This window comes from Ovis aries, chromosome 13, assembly GCF_016772045.2.
Source record: "Ovis aries strain OAR_USU_Benz2616 breed Rambouillet chromosome 13, ARS-UI_Ramb_v3.0, whole genome shotgun sequence".
Lineage (NCBI taxonomy): Eukaryota > Metazoa > Chordata > Mammalia > Artiodactyla > Bovidae > Ovis > Ovis aries.
Genome location: NC_056066.1, coordinates 8701507 through 8724778, shown reverse-complemented (window position 1 = coordinate 8724778; position 23272 = coordinate 8701507). Strand labels below are relative to the sequence as shown.

The window sequence follows — 23272 nt, the reverse complement described above, 5'->3', positions numbered from 1 at the left end:
ATTTGTTTTTTTTATGTTGAGTCCTGATAGATTTACTTTCTAGAGTAGCTATCCATTCTTAAACAGTTAAAAGCCAACTTATGCAAATACAACCAAATATTCAAAACTAAAAATGAGTAAAACATTGATTTAAAAAAGAATACTGTGGTTCTAAGACTTGGATCTTTTTTTTTTTTTTTTGATACCTATCTTTACCTTTTACTGAGAAAATCTGCCTCCTTGACTTTTTATTCATTTTTTTGTTTCCCTATGCCTTTTGCCAGGTCATCCTATTTCTAATTATCCACCACAATGAGCCTTACACTTTATGCCTATCTTGGAATCAACATTCTCAAGGTTGTCAAGAATGTATACAATAGTAAATTTGCATGTATTTGAATTTTGCCCAAGGGGAATTTATGGTTGGAGGAAAATAACTGAATATTTGAAGTAATTTGGAAGGAATAAGGTACTTCCACATACTACATCTAGGAAGCATGAAAGACAGTCAGATTTTTCACCTGAAATTCTTTATGGTGAGACCAAAATGAAAATCATGTTTAAACCGTAAATTTAAACATTCTTTCATATTAGTAAAGCTGCACTCATTAATAATTCACAGAAGAGATCTGCCACTGTAAAATGAACCATTAGATTTATTGATTAATTTATTTTTATTCTCTTACAACCTAAAGCAAACATGTGGGTACATATTGAAAAAGAGCTGTATATTGAAAAAAAAAATGGATAGAGAAGAGAAATTTCAGAAAATTTTATCCCTAAATTAACAACAGGAATATTAGAGAATTCCTTGGCCAGTCCAGTGGTTAAGACTCTGTGCTTCCACTGTAGCGGACATGCATTCAATCCCTGATGGGGGAACTAAATAAATAAAAGGAATACTATTCTTTCACAGCAAAAAGAAAAAATTGTATCCACAAATGTAATATTAACCACATAAGTAACTAACTTATTTCTAGACTGTGTTAAGTAACCATCACTTTTCTTTCCTCTCTGTGCGAAAGTACCTCCTGTAGCAAAACTGAAAGGCAGGCCCAGTTCTTTGCACCTCACTTTGCTTTCTGTTTCTTCCAACCTCTCTCCAGATCCCCTTTGAATTCACTCCCTTCAGGCTGAGGAGTGTAGTACTTTTTTCATCCTCTAATTTATCCCGCAAGATGAAAAGTAATTTTATAAATTTCCTCAAATTAAGGTACTAGGAAATTAATTATCTGCCAGTCTCATGAGCATTTGCATTTTAAAGGAAAATTGCAGAGAAAGAACAATGCCTCACCATCCTAAATTACTCATTAATTATGGAATTCCAGGTTTCCGTGAGAAGATATTTTAAAGTGATGAGAAAATTAGAGAATACTCTCAAATTGTACAATGAACATGGTGGCCGGGCCTATTTATTTTTCTGGATTGTTGGACGATTGAGACAAATTATGCATGTTGAGACAAAATATACATATTGAGACAAACATTACATCCTATAGGTCTTCACTTCTGTTAAGTCGCTCAGTCGTGTCCAACTCTTTGAGACCCCATGAATTGCAGCACTACAGGACTCCCTGTCCATCACCAACTCCTGGAGTTCACCCAAACTCAGGTCCATCAAGTCGGTGATGCCATCCAGCCATCTCATCCTCTGTCGTCCCCTTCTCCTCCTGCCCCCAATCCCTCCCAGCATCAGAGTCTTTTCTAATGAGTCAACTCTTCGCATGAGGTGGCCAAAGTATTAGAGTTTCAGCTTCAGCATCAGTCCTTCCAATGAACACCCAGGACTGATCTCCTTCAGAATGGACTGGTTGGATCTCCTTGCAGTCCAAGGGACTCTCAAGAGTCTTCTCCAACACCACAGTTCAAGAGCATCAATTCTTCAGTGCTCAGCTTTCTTCACAGTCCAACTCTCACATCCATACATGACCACTGGAAAAACCATAGCCTTGACTAGATGGACCTTTGTTGGCAAAGTAATGTCTCTGCTTTTGAATATGCCATCTAGGTTGGTCATAACTTTTCTTCCAAAGAGTAAGCGTCTTGTAATTTCATGGCTGCAGTCACCATCTGCAGTGATTTCGGAGCCCCAAAAAATAAAGTCTGACTCTGTTTCCACTGTTTCCCCATCTATTTCCCATAAGTGATGGGATCAGATGCCATGATCTTCGTTTTCTGAATGTTGAGCTTTAAGCCAACTTTTTCACTCTCCTCTTCCACTTTCATCAAGAGGCTCTTTAGTTCTTCTTCACTTTCTGCCATAAGGGTGGTGTCATCTGCATATCTGAGGTTATTGATATTTCTCCCAGCAATCTTGATTCCAGCTTGTACTTCTTCCAGCCCAGCATTTTTCATGAGGTACTCTGCATATAAGTTAAATAAGCAGGGTGACAATATACACCCTTGACGTACTCGTTTTCCTATCTGGAACCAGTCTGTTGTTCCATGTCCAGTTCTAACTGTGCTTCCTGACCTGCATATAGGTCTTGCTGCTGCTACTGCTGCTAAGTCGCTTCAGTCGTGTCCGACTCTGTGCGACCCCATAGATGGCAGCCCACCAGGCTCCCCCGTCCCTGGATTCTCCAGGCAAGAACACCGGAGTGAGCTGCCATTTCCCTCTCCAGTCCATGAAAGTGAAAAGTGAAAGTGAAGTCGCTCAGTTGCATCCAACTCTTCGCGATTCCATGGACTGCAGCCTGCCAGGCTCCTCCGTCCATGGGATTTTCCAGTCAAGAGTACTGGAGTGGGGTGCCATTGTCTTCTCTGGCCTATAGGTCTTAGGAGATACCTAAAATGTCTTGGAACACAGTATTATTATTATCAATCTTATTACTGATTAAATAAATGAATGATCATGTTATTTGGCTTACTGCCAGTAAAATTTTGAAAAATATATTCCTTTGGATAAATTAGAGTAAAGCAGACATTTTGACACCTTGCTGTGATCCCAAAGCCTTTGGCTTAAGAAATGTGGTGCCATCAAATATTTCACTTATTCACTTCTAATCTAACAAAGTAAAACTTTTATGCATGATTTTGCAAAGCTCCATGGCCGAGGAGGTTGTCAGTTCTAGAAAGTGAGATGCCCAGAAGACAGGGTCTCTGAATGTGGGTCACTAAGATGTTGAGCTTATCTGTAGCTGCAGCCCAGCCTCGCTGATCCAGACAAGTAGAATAATATATTCTATTTATGACACTTGTTGCCTTATAGGCACATTGTTACACATTTTGTTCCTCCTTATTCATTTTTGTAGCTTTATTGTGAAACAACACATAGCGGAAGAAACTGTAATAATGTATGGGAACTTTAAAGTTAAAACTTAGATTACAAAGTTAAGACAGCTATACGTGGTGACAAAATTAGTGTAATTTAATTCAATTCAGTGTATCTACTGAGCCATAAAGGTCTGTGGTATGTTCTGTGCTGTCAATACAGATATGAGTTGGTTATATTAACAATGATATTATTAATGATTATGAATAAGATGATGCTAGTAGTTACTAACAAAATTAATACTTTTAGTTGCCTAAATAGAGTATCATGAGCTAATATATTTACTGGCCTCTGTCCCAAGTACCCGGCCCAGAGCTCCTGAAGCCTTTGTAATTTCGGAGGTGACAAGACCACTGGGAGCACCCCTTGTTCTAATATTTGTCTTTGATCCATGCCTGACACAGGGCTCCTAAACCGCTGGCATATCTCGAGGTGATGAGAGCGTCAGGAGCACCTGTTGTTCTTGTGAGTTGACCCTGAGTGGGCTTCTGGATGACCTGTGGTTGGAGGCTGGTCACCAGAACCAAGACGCGATCAGAAGCTTGGGATTTCCAGTCCTATCTCTCATCTTCCAAACAGGGGAGACGGGCTGGAAATGGAGCTAATGATTGATTGTGCCTATATTCCCAGGTGGCGCTAGTGGTCAAGAACCCGCCTGACAATGCAAGAGACATGGATTCGATCCCTGGGTTGCGAAGATCCTATGGAGGAGGGAATGGCCACCCACTCCAGTACCCTTGTCTGGAGAATCCTTGGACAGAGGAGGCTGGCAGGCGACAGTCCCTGGGGTCTCAGAGTCGGACACGACTGATGCGACTTAGCACACATGCACGTGCCTATGAGTAAGTCTCCACAATATCCCAATGGTGCAGGTTTGGGGAGCCTCTCAGGGGGCGAACACATCCAGGTCAGGCGGGTAATAACTCACCCAACCACATGGGGGCAGAAGCTCCTGCACTCCCGACCCACCCAGACCTAGTCCCATGCTGAATCCTTCACCACATGCTCTGATAAACTGGTAAAGGCATATAAGTGTTTCCCTGAGTTCTGTGACCTGCTCTAGAAAATTAACTGAACCCAAGCAGAGGGTTGGATCATTGGACCTTCCGATCTACGGCCAGTAGATCAGAAGCACAGGTGAAAACTTGAGCTTTTGACTGTTGGCATTTTAAGCTCACATGTGTGCATCCGCGCGTGTGTGTGTGTAGGGCGGGGGAGGGCAGCAGTCTTAAGGGACCTGGTGCTTAGGGGGTCTGAGACTATCTCCAGGTGCACAGTATCAGAAATGAGTTAAGTTGCAGGGCACCCAGGTGGTGTTTCAGAGAATTTCTTAGCATGGGAAAAGTCTCCTTATATTTGGTGACCAGAAATGTTGTAAGTGACATGATCTGTGTGAGAAGTAAAGGAGACTCACGGAGAAGAAACTCACACTAGGAAAGAACAAGATTTTTCTCTCACAGGAGGAAAGAAAAAACTGAGATTTTCCTCTGCAAATATACTAACTCAACACGTCACGCTAATTTATTTCTGTATGAAAACATCAAGAAATGATATGATGATGTCTAGAGGTCTTGTCTTCCGAATATCAAAGCACAAATGTTCTCAATCTCTTAAACTTGCCAAATTATACACTATGAAAATAGCTTACACTTAGAGTAACATTACCAAATACTTTTATAGAGAATTATATTTTCCTGTTATCTTACACCCATTATTTCAACTATCCTCCTAATAGCCTCTGATGTAGACAGTAATGACTTACTGATTCTTCGTATATGGAAACTGAGACTACAAAATATTGATGTGACTTTTCCATGGTCACACTAAGGTGATCTGATAAATGAGTTTATGAGAAATTTTCTTTAATATGCATATAAATGAGCTCGTTAACTTTATTTTCCAGATTACCAACCAAGATTTTGATATCAAACATTTCTCTCCATCTGTAGTGATGTCTATAATGTAGAAACTTGTACAATAAAAGATGTGTCGAGTCATGATAACTTTTCTAAAAAGTTTCCATTTCCCCCCCATGACAATGATTTGATGACATTAGCGTCATTAGTTTTTTAATGATGGTCAAGAACATGACACTCAATATAAAGTAGAAAGTTCCATTTCCTCCTTCAAGAAAAGAAAGTAAGTCAGCTACCACAGAGAACATTATGGAGGTTGTGTGAAATACTAAAAATAGAGTTACCACATGATCCAGCAATCCCACTCTTGGGCATGTATCCTAAGAAAACCATGATTTGAAAAGATACATGCACCCCAATGTTCATACATGATTTACAATAACCAAGACAGGGATACAAGCTAAGTATCTGTCACCAGATATATGGATAAAGAAGCAGCAGTATGTATATACAATGGAATATTACTCAGCCATTAAAAAGGATGAAATAATGCCATTTGCAGCAACATGGATAGACAGTTTATTATACTAAGTGAAGAAAGTCAGACAGAGAAAGACAAGTACCTTGTGATATCACTATACACGAAGTCTAAAAAACGTGATACAAATAAACTTATTTATAAAACAGAAACAGGCTCAGACACAGAAAGCAAACTTATTGTCACCAAAGGGGTGGGATAAGGTCGGAGTCTGAGATTAAGAGATGCGCACTTCTATATATAAAATAAAGAACAACGTCTTAGTGTCTAGAACAGGGAACTGTATTCAAAATCTTGCAGTAACTCATAATGGGAAACAATCTAAAACAAATATATATATGTATATGGATATGGATTACTTTATTGCTTGCCTAAAACTAGCACAACATCGAAAATTGATATACTTCAATTAAAAAAAGAAAAAGAAAAGGAAGGAAGATAATTTTTTACTCTTAGTATGAGATATTTGATGGCAACTCCAGTCAACCATGCAAGAATGTAGTGATTAATTTAGCTGGATATTTTCCTTCATATTTTGCTGATATTTCCCATCTCCATTTTTATTTACTAGTATTGGAATGACTTCACTTACGTGCCACCACCTGATAATCTTATCCAAGTAACATGCAATTAACCTCTCAAAATCATCATCAAATGCATCGATGCAGACCTGATTTCAATATCAGGACAACTAGAGTATCCCACTGTAGGGTATCTGAAAAGTTAATTTAACTTAGTCCATGATTCTTTTACTGTTTACTTTGCAGTATCAAGTACAGTAACACAGATGTGATTATTTTAAGGTCATAATAGTTAAGAGATGTTTAGTTTTCCTGTTGAAAGGATGAGTGCTGTTTATATACTGTCTCTGATGGACTAGTCTCTTCTTACTGGTTTCAAGGGAATTATTAGAGATGCCAGTGAATTTGTTGGTAAATTCTCTTCAGGTCTCAGAGTCATATTTCCTAAATTGCAAACTTCTATATATATATATATCCATTTTTCCCAAGCATTTCAGCCCCATTTGCCTCTTTTAATCAAAAAACTATATTATTGACAAAATATTAATTATTCTCAGAATGTTCACGCCTGCTTTGATTATTGTTATTTTTTTTTTAGTTTTTTAGTTTTTAAATTTTAAAATCTTTAATTCTTACATGCGTTCCCAAAATGAGTCAACTGGTTTGGTAGCTTGCTTTGCATCATTCTCTTTCAACTGCAACTTTCTAAGATAGAATAGGGTCTTATTATTTCATTTGCAAAAGGAAACATTTTTCTAAATCAAAGGATGAAATGAAATATCTAGCTCTGTTAACAAGTAGGAAAAGATATAAAAGGCAGCATAAATGGCTTGAAAAAAGTCTTCTTATTTTAAGCAAACCCAGTAATGTACATTGGAAAAGGCCCTTTATAATCATAATAATTCACAAAAAGTACAGTGACCATCCAGTGTTATCCAAATGTGTCTGACTCTCAATGTTCCTCATGCAAATAATAAAATCGCCATAAAACCACCACTTCTGTGAACTCGCAAACAATACTGATCCATTCAGCCTGTTAAGAAGGCAAGTGTTTATCTTCCTGCCCCATGATTTCAGCAAGGTTATCATCTATCTGAAAAACCCAAGGGATTCTGCCCCAATTAACTTACTATTGTGTATTTAGACTCTCATTTTTCTCATAGTTTTATTTTCCTGGTGTAATTGAGATGTAATAAATGTAGGGTCTGTTACAAAATAAAAGCAGGTGAATAAACACCTCCAAATCCAGCTAGAGGAGACCCCCTTTCATCTCAGCCTACTGCTAAGGGAAAAGATTGGATCCACATTTTCTGAACTCTCCCACCTAAATGGGTCAAATGTAGAAGGGGTGTGGCGTATCCAAGCACAGAGCAGTAGTTTAGGATGGCCAAAATCAATCTAAAAGAATAACATCTTTCAAGTTAAAACACACACACATTCATGAACATTCTCTTCAAAAGAGAATGACAATAGGGAGAAAATAAATTAGATGTGATGGTTCCAGTTCTGGGATGCTATCATTTTAAATTCAAAATAATTAAGCAATTATGTCAGACATACAAAAAAGTGGAGTCATGATAACCAATAGCTGTCTCACTTCCTAAGCTGATTAAACTTGGTTTTCCGAATAACAATTATTTTCTACCTTCATTGTGGACAAGATTGATTTCCAGCATATAAAGGCTGAAAAAGAATAAGAAATAGCATGAAAGTACTTACAACTGATCGGATGTTATTTTCTTTCACCAGTTTCAGAGATGATTTATAGCAGTTTGCAAGGTCTTCCTTGTGGGAACCGTTAATATGGCCTCTGGCTATCGGCCCTACAGTGTGGATGACATCTGTAAACACAAAAGGAAGGAAAAACAGGGTAAATAAGAGAATTTTTGCTTTTCACATAACTGTTGCTTTATTTATTTTAGGTATTTGTTTTGGAGTTTAGAGACAAGCAAGCTAAGAAATACTGATGATGCAAATGCTTCTCTGGTAAAATATTTTAGATAGCATAGCTTTTTAAAGTAGGCAATATTCTAGGAAGGTAATAATTATGTAAAGGAATCCCCTACCAGTAAATTGTTCTATTGTTATTGGTCAGATCCAAGCATAACAAATTATAATATAAGATGTGAATAATTGGTACACTGGCAAATGACAAATCCTCAGTAGGAGATAAACTGAGAAATAATTGCCTACAAAATGAGCATTCTGAATTGACATGGGAAGGAAGAACCAATGTTACATATCACCTTGTATATAAGATAATAGTGTCAGACATTGTAAAAACTATAAAGAAGGGCAAGTTTCTGAAAAAGTCAAAAAATAAAATAATAATAATCCTAAAATAATCATTTTTAAATATCCATAGCAATTTACAATGCAATCTACCAATGCTCACACACATAAGATATGCTGAGGATAATGGTTTGTAATAATTCCCTAACTTCTAGTTTTCATTATAGTAAATCTCCAAAATCAATGTATACCTCTCAACCTCTATTTATATTTAAAATACAATATTTAATGTTCTTGCTTTTCCATATAAAATCAGCCATTCTGGCACACATAAACATTTAAATTTAGGAATTCAATGAAATAGAACCATCCTCATTTTAAGTCAATAAAGATAGTAAGGAAAAAACTAAATTTTAATCCAAATTACTTGAAAAGGCCTTTATTACTCCTGCTTCTCAGTCTTATCTGTTAATCTGGACTATCAACTCATTCCACTGATGTGAATAACAAGAACTGATCAACTTTGACCAAAAAGATAAATTCAGTCTAATATCATTAGAATATTATAATGAAATGAAATTACTTGCTTTGGCTAATTAGTACCGGTTAATTTCAAAAACAGTAAAAAGAATAAGAACACTTTGCTAAAATACAGCTATGGAATAGTTAATGGTTTTAAATTGCATATGAAATTTAAACAGTGGAAAAGAAATCAAGAAGAGAAAAATCTTTGTTGATTGTCTGCTAAATGTCAAGAGTATTATTTGATATTGAGAAAATCCCCAAATGTTGATTTCAACTTTTAACAGCTTTAAACAGTATTTAAACCCTTGTTCAGATAATGCTGATGATGCTATCTTGTAATCAAAATAGGCAGAAACCTTATTAGTGAGTTCATGCAGATGTTTATTTCAGACAAACCTGGTTTTAAAGTGAGAAATGCTATGATACAGAAAGACAAAATAGAGGGATATTAGGTTAAAGACGCTTACTCTTTGGAAGGAAAGTTATGACCAACCTAGATAGCATATTCAAAGGCAGAGACATTACTTTGCCAACAAAGGTCCGTGTAGTCAAGACTATGGTTTTTCCAGTGGTCATGTATGGGTGCGAGAGTTGGACTGTGAAGAAAACTGAGCGCTGAAGAATTGATGCTTTTTAACTGTGGTGTTGGAGAAGACTCTAGAGAGTGCCTTGGACTGCAAGGAGATCCAACCAGTCCATTCTAAAGGAGGTCAGCCCTGGGATTTCTTTGGAAGGAATGATGCTAAAGCTGAAATGCCAGTACTTTGGCCACCTCAGGCGAAGAGTTGACTCACTGGAAAAGACTCTGATGCTGGGAGGGATTGGGGGCAGGAGGAAAGGGGGATGATAGAGGATGAGATGGCTGGATAGCATCACCAACTCGATGGACATGAGTTTGAGTGAACTCCGGGAGATGGTGATGGACAGGGAGGCCTGGTGTGCTGCGACTCATGGGGTCGCAAAAGTCGGATACGACTGAGCGACTGAACTGAACTGAAATGAACTGAACTGAATTTGTATTTAGCATAGGCTTGCATGCACGTGCACATACACACACAGACACTAATGTTTTTGTGTGTAATAACAAGAATTGCAATGTGAATGCAACACAATTTCCCAAAGCAGGTAAGATATGGGTATAAAGTGCAAGTCACTCAATCGAGTTTGACTCTTTTTGTCCCCATGGACTATACAGTCCATGGAATTCTCCAGGCCAGAATACTGGAGTGGGTAGCCTTTCCCTTCTCCAGGGGATCTTCCCAACCCAGGGATCGAACCCAGGTCTCCTGCATTGCAGGCAGATTTTTCACCAGCTGAGCTACAAGGGAAGCCCAAGAATATTGGAGTGGGTAGCCTATCCCTTCTCCAAATTATCTTCCCGACCCAGGAACCAAACCCTGCATTGCAGGTGGATTCTTAACCAACTGAGCTATCAGGGAAGTCCCTTGTACCTATATTTAAAGTTTTACCATGATTTTAATATGCAAACTGAGTCCAACCTACCTTATAAGTGGACATGTAGTACAGGATACATCTTATGTATCTTAGTTACCAAAGAATTTTAGACAGCAGTCAAGAATTTTTAGAGATGAAAAGGACAATATGGAAAACTTAATCCATTTTTCCCTTGCTCAGTGGATCCATAGGAGAAAGAATTATGCCCAAAGCCACAGATCAATATAGGGAGACACACTGTCACAAAGGCAATATGACTGTGAATTAACTTTTCTCAACACAACTGTTTGTTGAAGTAAATCGCATACATTTTTATATATAAAGTTTTCCATGCTTACCATGAATTCTATTACTTTAGCTTCATACTTTGTACACATGCAAATTTTCATTGGCTATTGCTATGCAAGAAACTACCCTAAAACTTGGTAACACATTTTATCTTAACAAAATCTTAAAACAAAATCTTCAAACAAAAACATGTTTTCTTAACAAAAATCACCACTTGATTATTTTTATGACTTTTTTTGGATCAAAAATTCTGAAATGGCTCAGCTGGAGGGTCTGGCAGGCATGGAGTCCCAGGTATAGTCATAGTTAAGCAGAAGCTAAGGCTGAGCAGGGACTCACCATGGGGGCCGGTTTGGGTTTTCTCATGAGTCCTCAGAACAGCCAGATTGCTCACGGGACAGCGCAGGGCTTCAACACCAATGCCAGAACTGGAAGCTGTGTTTATCTTTTCTGTCTCAGCCTTGGGACTGACACAGTGTCACCATCACTGTACTCTGACTGCTTACAACTGTCACACAATTCCACCCATTTCAAGTGGACTGTGGACATGTTTTAAAATGGGCACAACGAAAGATTCCCCAGACACCTGGGGCTTTCTTTGGAGTTAGCAGTTTTATCAAATATGAAGTCTTGAGGTAGATGAATAAGATACCATAGGAAAAACTGATATGATTATTTCCATGCAGGTGTTCATGAAAACAGTATGGGGGTCCTTCAAAAAATTAAAAACAGAACTACCATATGATCCAACAATTACACTTCTGGGTATTTATTCAGTGGAAAGAAAAACATCCCCAACAGATATCTGCCCCTCCATGTTCACTGTAGCACAGTTTACAACAGCCCAGCTGGTAGCTCACCTGGTAAAGAATCCGCCTGCAATGCAAGAGACCCCAGTTTGATTCCTGTGTAGGGAAGATCTCCTGGAGAAGGGATAGGCTACCCACTCCAGTATTTTGGGGCTTCCCTGGTGGCTCAGATGGTAAAGAATCTGCCTGCAACGCAGGAGACCTGGGTTTGATCGTTGGGTTTGGAAGATCCCCTGGAGGAAGGCAGAGCAACCCACTCCAGTATTCTTGCCTGGAGAATCCCCATGGACAGAGGAGCCTGGCAGGCTACAGTCCATGGGGTCACAAAGAGTCAGACACGACTGAGCAACTAAGCATGGCACAGTTCATTGATATAACCAGAGTTACCAATGATGGATGAATGGAAAGAGAAAATGGGTTATATATATATATATATATATATATATATATATATATACACATACATATATATATATATATATACACACCATACACAATGGAATACTATTCAACCATAAAAATGAAGAAAGTTCTCCCATTCATGAGAATATGGATGGAACTTGAGGACATTACACTAAGTAAAATAAATCAGAGAGAGGAAGACAAATACTGTACCATCTCACTTATACATAGAATAATAATAATAAAAAAAACAGCAATCTCATAGACACAGAGAACAGATTGGTGCTTGTCAGAAGCAGGGGACAGAAAGGAAGACATGAAATGGATGAAGTAGGTCAAAAGGTACAAACTTTCAGTGATAAAATAAACAAGTTCTGAGAATATAATGCACAGTATGGTGACTGCTGTTGATAATAGCATATTGTATATTTGAAAGTTACTGAAAGAGTAGATCTTGTAAGTTTTAATCCGAAAAAAGAAATCTATTTCCAGTATGAAGTTCTCAGACCTATTATTTTAATAAGTCAACTGCTGATTTAATTTTTTTAAAAATCAGAACTAGAGGAAGATTGAATATGAAATTAATATGCTAACTAATTGCAAAGACAATCCAATTTGGAGCTCACAGTACAACTGTAGCTCCTAGATAGAACGGCCTGGCCCTGCACAAATTTTGTTTTTTCCTCTGTCTCAAAATCTGGCAGGAACTTGTAGGCAAATGAGAGGGCAGGGATTACTATTACAGAATCAGCATTATATCTCCCTGTGAGCCATGACAATAATGCTGTTTCCCTGAAATGTTTGGCTCTGCATTCCAGAAAGGAAGAGCAGCCTTTGTGCACTTGAAGCCCTTTCTTACACAACTGAGGAAAGCCAAGAAAACAGCCGTGTGATCTGCACATTTCATCAGCACTTGATGCAACCCCTGGAAGAGGTATGGAAAATGAGATGGCAGGCCCTTTCGTGCTTTATCTGACTAACCTGCGGCAAGACAAATGAGCCTGTTTTTGTTCATTTATTTCTGAAATCAATCAGCCTGTAAATCAGCTCTTTTGTTTTGAAGCTATAACCACCGCCTTGTTCTCCTCCACCTTGTTCTATCCTGGGAAATTAGTCTCAAGTCTATAGAAAAGGAGGGTAGGATGGAAGGTTTGCTTTGAAGGGGGTGCCAGAGGGAGCCTGCTTTCATTTCTAAATGTGTAAATTGAAAAGTGTGCAGGTGGAAGGCCAAATAAATATTGAAAGCAGTAGAATCATTTACTAAGATCTGATCAGACTTCTGCTTGATAAAACAAATGCAGCAAAAACATTCTGTGAAAAAATATTAGCATAATGAATTTTGAAACAAATGAGGGAACCTATATAGGTTGCTCTCATCGTTTTCCATTTGAGAAGCAACTGTGCCACATTCAAACTGTTAATGAACAGTCAGACCAGAAGTAGAATCAATTACACATTGCTTTCATTCACTCCATTCTTGTATTCATAAGCATAATCGGTCCATCTAACCGGCTGCATAATGATGCCATGCCCTGTCAGTCATATTCAAATTGCATGAATTTTTAAGAAGAAAACCAATGCATGGGATTAAATTGATTTTCTTTTCTAGAGCTACAACCACAAAACCAAGCACTGAAAGTATTATTTGCAAATCTTATTGGCTAATTTATATGATAAGCACCACCAATCTATGACCCAAAGCAGAATACTTCAAGTTCGGTTAACGGGAAATTGAATTACTACCTGATAGCATTACAAAGTAAATGTTGCCTTTTCTTTCCATATAGGTCAATGTTTTTCATATACACATTTTCAAAGCTTGTTTTTATTATATTTCAAGAAACAATCAATTGTCCATAAGATGTTCCTTTTCAACCTACAGCAGACATCAGTGAGACTGTATTTCAGCTGCAGCACATTTCTGAGTTTGGATTATTCTCATACACATTTCTTCAGGTACATGTTTGATTTCTTTCCATGCTCAGAAAGACTAGTCATACAGCTCTGTGCATGGGTTTGGGATAAACTAGCACTTACAATGGTATTTTCTAGTCTATTTTCCTTTGAGTCTGTGAGTTGAGCTTGTTGTTTTTGTTTGTTTTCCCCTTCAATGTTCTTAGTTACAAAGGACTTCTAGTTTTCTTCTCTTAGCCTGCTTAGATGTCTGTGTCTAGGATTAAATATACAGTAGCTAAACACCATTTGCATTTTACAGCTGATAAGGACACACAGAATACACAGTCAAAACTTTAACTAGTATGCTCAATTCATTTTCAGGCTTGAATCCCATTTTTACATGGAAATAAGATAGCATTGTTTGGGGCATCTTGTGTTGACAATGTTTCGTGCTTCATTGACTGCAAAGTTGTGAAGTTTTAAGCTTAAATTGTGAGGATCAAGTCTTAAAATAGTAGTCGAGCACTTTCTACCAAAATGTTATCATTCAGATTAAAAAGAAGAAGAAATAGAAGAAGGAAGGGGCAAAGCCCATTTGAAATTTGTTACCAGCTCTCTTTCTTCTGCCAAAGATTTATTTTAGATCAGTCCTAATGGGACTGTGTCCTCTTTCAACCGGACACCTACACATAAGGGTCTATTTGCAATAATATAGATGGAATTTCTATCAAATGGATATCCTATGGTCAGCCACTTATAGGATCTTTGAAATTCCACAGGACACTGGGGGCATATTTCCAACAGAGAAGGGTCTCAGAGAGACTGTGGGAAGCTGAATTTTCTGCAAAAGTCCAACATTTCACCATCATTTTAGAATGAACCAAAAGAGAACACATCCTAGAAGGAAGTGAGTCAAATACATGGCATTTTTAATGTTTCAATAGCAGGGGTCGAGAGGAGGTAGAAGCCCACATAGTCAATACGAGTTTTTCAAGGAAAATAATAATAAGGCCTTTGTTCCAGTTTAAGGGATGGGCAGCAATTTGCAGCTTTTTCAGAGAGATGTAAAACCAGTACTTTATTAAGACGCAAAGGGAAAGTGGGCTTTAAAACTTCTATGTAGTCAGTAAAAATAAGTGAATGTCCGTCCCCACTGCAAGGATGTCTCCACAAATGCAGAGTCTGGGCTGGGACTCAAGTGCCAGAGGAGTCAACTTGCTCGTTTGTCACCAGCCTTCCTTTACAGCTCCCTTGCCACCACACGTCTGGACAAGAAAAGACTTTTTGTGCCGTCATTCCCTCAGTCATTAACTCTATCTATTCCATGAATACATTCATGAAGTGCCAGGTACGTAAGGTAACTGCTCTACGCACTCACACCAAACAGCCTGTGAGCTTTTTCTGACTCCACGTCTTTCCTGGTATCGAGAAAGCCCCTCCACTTTGCCTCTCAAAATCCTTCCCATCCCATGAAACTCAAAAAAAAAAAAAAAAGAAAAATTGACCTTCCTTGAAGATATAATCCATGAACACCACTACATGAACTGAACTGAACTCATTTCTCCTCTTTTGGTCTCCAGTATCACTTAGGTTTGACCATTTACCTGACTTTTAACATGAACATTTCTGTACACATGACTAAGAAGATTCCATCAGTCAGAGCTCTTCAGTAACACAGCAAGCATTCTGCCACAGGAGGCAGGTGATTTCCTGTCATCAGAGGCAATCAAACATGACCACATATGCATCGAGTCCTTCTAACTCGGATGCTATGATCCTGTGTTTCCTGGCGTCACATAGAAACTCTGCTTCCACTGCAGAAGACATGACCAGTCGACGCCTGAGTCTCCCACAAAGCCAAGAATGCTATGGGAACCGTTGACTAATAGATAATTAGTGAATTTGTGAGTGGTTCAATAAAAGTTGGCCCAATGTAATCAATCTAACCGGAGATGATACACTGGATTAGCGGAAACAATGAGGTGTAATGGACAGTCTGGACTGAGCAAGCAGTGGAATGTAGTTCGACTGGTTCAGATCATTCAACACAAATTTTCATAGAGCTGAGAATCTTTCTTCACAGAATGACTCAGCAAAGCATCATCAAAGATTTCCTAATAACTGAACTACAGACAATTGAAAAAAAAAAAAAACAACTCTAACACCATCACACTTTTTAATAAAAGCTAAAGACTCTTCCCAAAGAATTCCAACAGGAAAAATGTGTAGTGATTTTTTTTTTTGCCTTTTTCTGCAAGAGATAATTAAATAAATGCATTTTAAAAATGTGTCACTTCCCTCATCTGCATATGGCTCATTTTAGAATAAATTGGCTTTGTTCTAGAGATTGATTTTGGCTCTCAAATCACAAAGTGGAAAATTACAGACTCTCTACATGTCTTCTCAAAAACTTAATGGGATCACTTTTCACATTTCTTTAAAAAGTGATATTTGGGTATAATAAACCCACCTTTCCGTCAAAACAAACCAGGTTTAACTGCTCCCTGAGCTCAGTCCATTCATAAGACAGTGCTGGGCTATAGCTACTCCAGTTCAGTTCAGTTCAGTTCAGTCGCTCAGTCGTGTCCTGACCTGCATACAGATTTCTCAAGAGGCAGGTCAGGTGTTCTGGTATTCCCATCTCTTGAAGAATTTTCCACAGTTTATTGTGATCCACACAGTCAAAGGCTTTGGCATAGTCAATAAAGGAGAAATAGATGTTTTTCTGGAACTCTGTTGCTTTTTCCATTATCCAACAGATGTTGGAAATTTGATCTCTGCTTCCTCTGCCTTTTCTAAAACCAGCTTGACAATCAGGGAGTTCATGGTTCACGTATTGCTGAAGTCTGGCTTGGAGAATTTTGAACATTACTTTACTAGCATGTGAGATGAGTCCAATTGTGCGGTAGTTTGAGCATTCTTTGGCATTGCCTTTCTTTGGGGTTGGAATGAAAACTGATCTTTTCCAGTCCTGTGGCCACTGCTGACTTTTCCAAATTTGCTGGCATATTGAGTGAAGCACTTTCACAGCATCATCTTTCAGGATTTGAAATAGCTCAACTGGAATTCCATCACCTCCACTAGCTTTGTTCATAATGATGCTTTCTAAGGCCCACTTGACTTCACATTCCAAGATGTCTGGCTCTAGATTAGCGATCACACCATCATCATTATCTGGGTCGTGAAGATCTTTTTTATACAGTTCTTCCGTGTATTCTTGCCACCTCTTCTTAACATCTTCTGCTTCTGTTAGGTCCAGACCATTTCTGTCCTTTATCAAGCCCATCTTTGCATGAAATGTTCCCTTGGTATCTCTCATTTTCTTGAAGAGATCTCTAGTCTTTCCCATTCTGTTCTTTTCCTCTATTTCTTTGCATTGATCACTGAGGAAGGCTTTCTTATCTCTTCTTGCTATTCTTTGGAACTCTGCATTCAGATGCTTATATCTTTGCTTTTCTCCTTTGCTTTTCGCCTCTCTTCTTTTCACAGCTATTTGTAAGGCCTCCCCAGACAGCCATTTTACTTTTTTGCATTTCTTTTCCATGGGGATGGTCTTGATCCCTATCTCCTGTACAATGTCATGAACCTCATTCCATAGTTCATCAGGCACTCTATCTATCAGATCTAGACCCTTAAATCTATTTCTCACTTCCACTGTATAATCATAAGGGATTTGATTTAGGTCATACCTGAATGGTCTAGCGGTTTTCCCTACTTTCTTCAATTTAAGTCTGAATTTGGCAAAAAGGAGTTCATGATCTGAGCCACAGTCAGCTCCTGGTCTTGTTTTTGTTGACTGTATAGAGCTTCTCCATCTTTGGCTGCAAAGAATAGAATCAATCTGATTTCGGTGTTGACCATCTGGTGATGTCCATGTGTAGAGTCTACTCTTGTGTTGTTGGAACAGGCTGTTTGCTATGACCAGTGCATTTTCTTGGCAAAACTCTATTAGTCTTTGCCCTGCTTCATTCCGCATTCCAAGGCCAAATTTGCCTGTTACTCCAGGTGTTTCTTGACTTCCTACTTTTGCATTCCAGTCCCCTATAATGAAAAGGACATCTTTTTGGGGTGTTAGGTCTAAAAGATCTTGTTGGTCTTCATAAAACCGTTCAACTTCAGTTTCTTCAGTGTTACTGATTGGGGCATAGACTTGGATAACTGTGATATTGAATGGTTTGCCTTGGAGACGAACAGAGATCATTCTGTCGTTTTGAGATTGCATCCAAGTACTGCATTTCGGACTCTTTTGTTGACCATGATGGCTACTCCATTTCTTCTGAGGGATTCCTGCCCACAGTAGTAGATGTAATGGTCATCTGAGTTAAATTCACCCATTCCAGTCCATTTTAGTTCGCTGATTCCTAGAATGTCGACACTCACCCTTGCCATCTCTTGTTTGACCACTTCCAATTTGCCTTGATTCATGGACCTGACATTCCAGGTTCCGACTCCATACAGTGATAATTGTGCTCTTTTGGGTTGCCCTTTCATGGTCTACTCATCCACACAAGGTTCCACACCTAATTATATAGAGGAACATTTGTATTTAGAAAAGACAACTGAGGACAGAACATTTTAAGAGATTAACATTGATTCTAGACAGACCCGTCAACTCCCCACTTGTGTCCCTCACAAGCATCCTATCTACTTTTGGCCTATTAAAAAAAAAGAAACACATTGATTCTAAAAGAAAGAATACATGGCAATCTGTATACAAAGAAGTTGCAGTTTTCATGAGTTCCCTTATACAAAGTCAATGATATGAACAAGGGGTGAAAAGAGGAGGGGTGAAAATGACAAAATGTTTAAATAGTAAGGGTAATTTCACTAAACATTTCCACATGAGTGTCTGCTCTAGTATGAACATGAACTTACGTTGCTGGACTCCAAGAAATCAGTCTCTATTTCCACCCACCTCTCAGATGTGATTGGTTCTTTGTGCATAATAGAAGCAGTTTACAAACTTTTTGGCTTCAGGACTTTATAAAGTCTTAAAAATAACTGAGTGCCTGTGAGAACTTTTGTTTTGGTGGGTCATATCTATCATACGGGGCTTCCCTGGTGACTCAGTTGGTAAAGAATCTGCCTGCAAAGCAGGAGATGCAGGTTCAATCCTTGGTTTGGGAAGATCCCCTGGAGAAGCAAATGGCAACCTAATACCAGTATTATTGCCTGGAAAATCCCATGGACCAAGGAGCCTGGCAGGCTATATCGTCCATGGGGTCGAAAGAGTCAGGCATGACTTAGTGACTAAACCACCACCACCATATATCACACAAGAAAACAAAGGGACACATATGGTAAACTATCAGGAAAATGATGCTATCACATGTCAGGTAACTTCTGGAAAACTGCACTGCACACTTAAGAGAAAAAGAGAGGGAAAATGCAAACCATTTCTCAATATTATTATGCACATGGTACTGACCTCACAAATCCCCTGAAAGAGGTATCCTTAAACCACACTTTGAGCACTGCTACACTACAGTTTGTTGCTATGCAGATCTAGTAACTAAATATAAATATTGCCACTTCTATGGAAAATTGACACCATTAACTACTATACCTGGTTCTCAAGTTTGAAGAAGCAGTGATCTCTTTCAGTTCTACAGGGGAAACTAGATGTGCTGGACTTGTTAATAAATGGTACTTCTCTGCTTCAACTTTTGTATGAGTTAAGGGATTTTAAAAGAATAATCTTGCATATGTGTGTGTTAAGTTGCTGCAGTCGTGTCCAGCACTATATGATGCTATGGACTATAGCCTGCCAGGTTCCCCTGTCCATGGGAGTCTCCAGGCAAGAAGACTGGGGAGGGTTGCCATATCTTCCTCCAGAGGATCTTCCAACCCAGGGATCAAACCTGAGTCTCTTAAGTCTCCTGCATTGGCAGGCAGGTTCTTTACCACTAGTGCCATCTAGGAAGCTCAAAAGAATAATTTTAACTGAATGCAAAACTGTCTTTTGGGTCTAAAGTATCTTAATCTTAGAACCTAATTTCTCTTTCCACTTCTGTGAGACAGCAATCAAATCATTTCTACTTGCCAACATCTTTTGAATAAAAAAGCTCTTGTTAAATAAGCAGTTTGCAAGGACTCAAGAAGTCTAAGATGACTTTCAACTGATTCTAGTAGAAAATAAAATGGCAGATTCAGCTTTTTAAAGACGAATTCTCCAAGACAACCCAGGATAAAGGGGAGGAGGTCCTTTAGGTCCTCTAGGATCATGCATTCCCAAGAGAAGTCATGACCATGGTTTCCTTCCTCATACTTCCTTCATCGTAGAATGAGTTGGAAGCTACCGAAGGGAAGGAAAGCAGCTAACATTAAGCCAGATTGGAAGGAACGAGAAAGGGACAGACAATTCAAGAAATGTAAAGGTTCTGGGCAATTTTGATGATGATTTCAAGGTGGATGGGAGAAAAGAGAGAAAGAGTTGAAATTCATCCTAAGTAACCTTACTCTGGGTGACTGAGGGGATGATAGGAATGGAGGGGATGATACTCCATAAATATACCAATGGCAAAATCAGAAGAGTAATTGAGACCCAAATTATTGTAGTGTTTGTAAGTCTTTTAGAAATCCAACCTTAACATAAAAATAAAATGCAGAAAGAGGACAAGGATAAGAAAGGATGAGTAAGAGAAACAAAATGCGTACAGTTGAAGGTAACTAATTTTGCTTTATCAAAGTATATTTTTCCCCCTCCTTCCCTGTCTATTTTGGGTCCGACATAGAATCACTCAAGGGAACAGAATATATCACTGAGCCTTTCAAGCATAATTCATTGTGAGGGTAAGATTCAAAGAGGTCAACATGTGCTTCTGCAAGATTATTTAGTGGAAGCCATTAATCGAAAACCACTCTAAGAAAACCAAGATAACTTTTCATAGTGATTCAGATGCTAACAATGAAATGTCTGCCTGGGAGCTCTGATAATTAAGTAATGAATGCCAGATTTCAAAAGAAAGAAATACCTGTAAATGAATAAATAATATCCGGTGCTTGATTCTCTAGTAATATACTATTGTGTGGGCCAATGAATAAACATTCCAATTTTTATTTGAAAATGGGTTCAAGCACAAGATGATATGATAATATGACCGAAGAGGTGCTCTGGTGAGAGAAGTAAGTGGAGTGGAAGAATGAGTAGTTTATTATGAGTAGGAGAGTATTGTAGAGAAGTCTCTAAAGACCTCAGAAAAGGATGATCACTGGAATGTGACCATCACATAGTTATCACTGGATAGGATGACACCAAGAAAGAACAAGAAAAAAAGTCTTCGTATCCCAGTGGGAAATCCCACTCACTGACTAGGCAAACTTGGTCAAACTACTTTTCTTCTCCTCTCTGTAAAAAATAGAATAATATTTACTTTTCAACTTAATAATGGGGAATAAATTAGCTATTATATGTGAAAGCATCCAGCACAGTACCTGGAATGTTGTAGGTGAACTCCAACTTCACTGATCAATATTAATACTTAGAGTTAATTGTATTCACAGTGCATACAAATAGCATAACAATAAGCTCTTTCATATTTAATCAATATTTCATCATTACACTCTCAAAATTCCTAACTATTCTTAGAAACTGATTATGTCAGAATTTATACTTTACTGGCTTCTTTGCTTCTACTATTTCTTGGACTCCTGGTTTTCCCTTTCTTAAACTCTTTCTTTCCCCCCAAATATTTGAGTAATTCTTTCAGAGATGATCTGTAGCTGAGAATTTTCTAAGTCACTGGATTTTTCAAAAACTTTCAGTTTGTTCTCATTTCTGAATGTTAGTTTTCCAGTATCTGTGACCCTAGGTTCAAATTAATTTTTCTCTCATAATTTTGACAATTTTGCTTCATTTACTTCTACCATGAGAAAAAGCCAGTTTGATTTTTACACCTCCATAAGTAAGCTAGATTTCTTTTTCTCTCCAGAAGTTCTGTGAACTTCCAATTTATACCCAGAAGTCTGAATTCTGTCTAGGTTCTTTTAGGACAGGAATTCTTTTTTCCGTCATAGTTATAAAATCATTACTATTCTTTACTTTTCTCCATTTGTTCTGTAAGTCTTAATAGATGGGTTGCATATGTCAGAGAGTAAATCTCAATTGTTCTAACTTTCAAATATTTTATCTGCTGCATATTCTAGACTATTTCCTTGACCTATTCTTTGGATCAATGAGTTAATTGTCAGCTGTTTCCCTTCCATTATGCATTTCTTCATTTGAAACTTCTGTTCTTGTTTTAACTTCCAGGAATTTTTTATTTCTCTTCTTGTTAGTACTTCTTTTTTTAAATACTACATGCCTTATATATAACTCTTTTATCTACCAGCTCGTTTACTGGCTATAAACTGTTGTTGTCCAGGCTAAGACTCTTATAGCTAGCTCTTCATGGATCTGAATTCACTTAATGTATGCCTTCGTGTTTTTCTGTGATATTTCTAAAAAGTGAAGGTGTCAGTTGCTCAGTCATGTGTGATTCTTTGTGACCCCCATGGACCATAGCCCGCCAGCCTCCTCTGCCCATGGGATTTCTCAGCAAGAATACTGGAGTGGGCTGCTGTTTCCTTCTCCAGGGGATCTTCCCGACACAGGGATGGAAGCTGCATCCCTTGCGTCTCCTGCACCAGCAGGCGGATTCTTCAGTGCTGAGCCACCAGGGAAGCCTGGACCATACAAATTATATATATTTTCATCACATTTTTATTTCTAATGCAAATAAGTAATCCCTGTCAGGGCACCTCAAATAAGATAAAAAGATATTTGTAATGCTGTAATTGCCGACTGAATTACATAAACAGACATTTTAACAAGGAATATACTTCTTAGGTAGCTAACAACAGAATTATAGAAATTGCTAAGATGCTCACAGTTTTTTTTTTAATGATAAAAGGTATGATTTTATTTTCCCAACATGATAAAGCAACATATGCTTCCAAATTGAAAATACATACACATACACACACATACACAGAAAAAAAAAAAAGGAGGAAAAATATTCAGTGTTTTCATGACTCAAAACATATCTATCCACATCATTCTAGCTATTTCACAGTGCTTCTTTTAGAACTGATTACAACACTATTCCACATCAGACCTACTTTAGACCCCATTTTTTACAAATATTATACATTTTAAATAAAAAACAGATTACATGTTTACCAGAAGAGAATAGTCAAATATAAAGAGTTGTTCTTAGATACCTAATCATTTTGCATTATTTACAAATCCTATTTACACTCGTTAAACTAAAAAGGGATATTTATTTTTACCCTAACTAGTAGATCTATAGGCATTACACACTTTGCAGTCCAGAGATATTTAAAACAGAAACACATGAAGCAGCTAAATTATTTTCTAAAGCATCCTTGCTGTACATTTTGAATACATAGAAGACAACATCAGCAACATGTTCTGATAGGATTTTTAACAGTGTTTGTTACTACTTATTTCATCCCAAAAGACTAATGTCTTAGTTCTCTCTACTACAGTAAATGGA

At 38.0% G+C, this 23272-nt stretch overlaps 1 protein-coding gene across 2 annotated transcripts in view; it reads right to left on the bottom strand.

The window, feature by feature from the left end:
- Positions 1 to 23272, bottom strand: part of MACROD2 (mono-ADP ribosylhydrolase 2) — a 2324156-nt gene that overhangs the window by 979687 nt on the left and 1321197 nt on the right. For both annotated transcript variants that reach the window (XM_027976486.2, XM_042230293.1), the window contains exon 6: positions 7888 to 8009. In XM_027976486.2, the coding sequence (XP_027832287.1) occupies positions 7888 to 8009 (122 nt within the window). The remainder of the gene's footprint in view (positions 1 to 7887; positions 8010 to 23272) is intronic.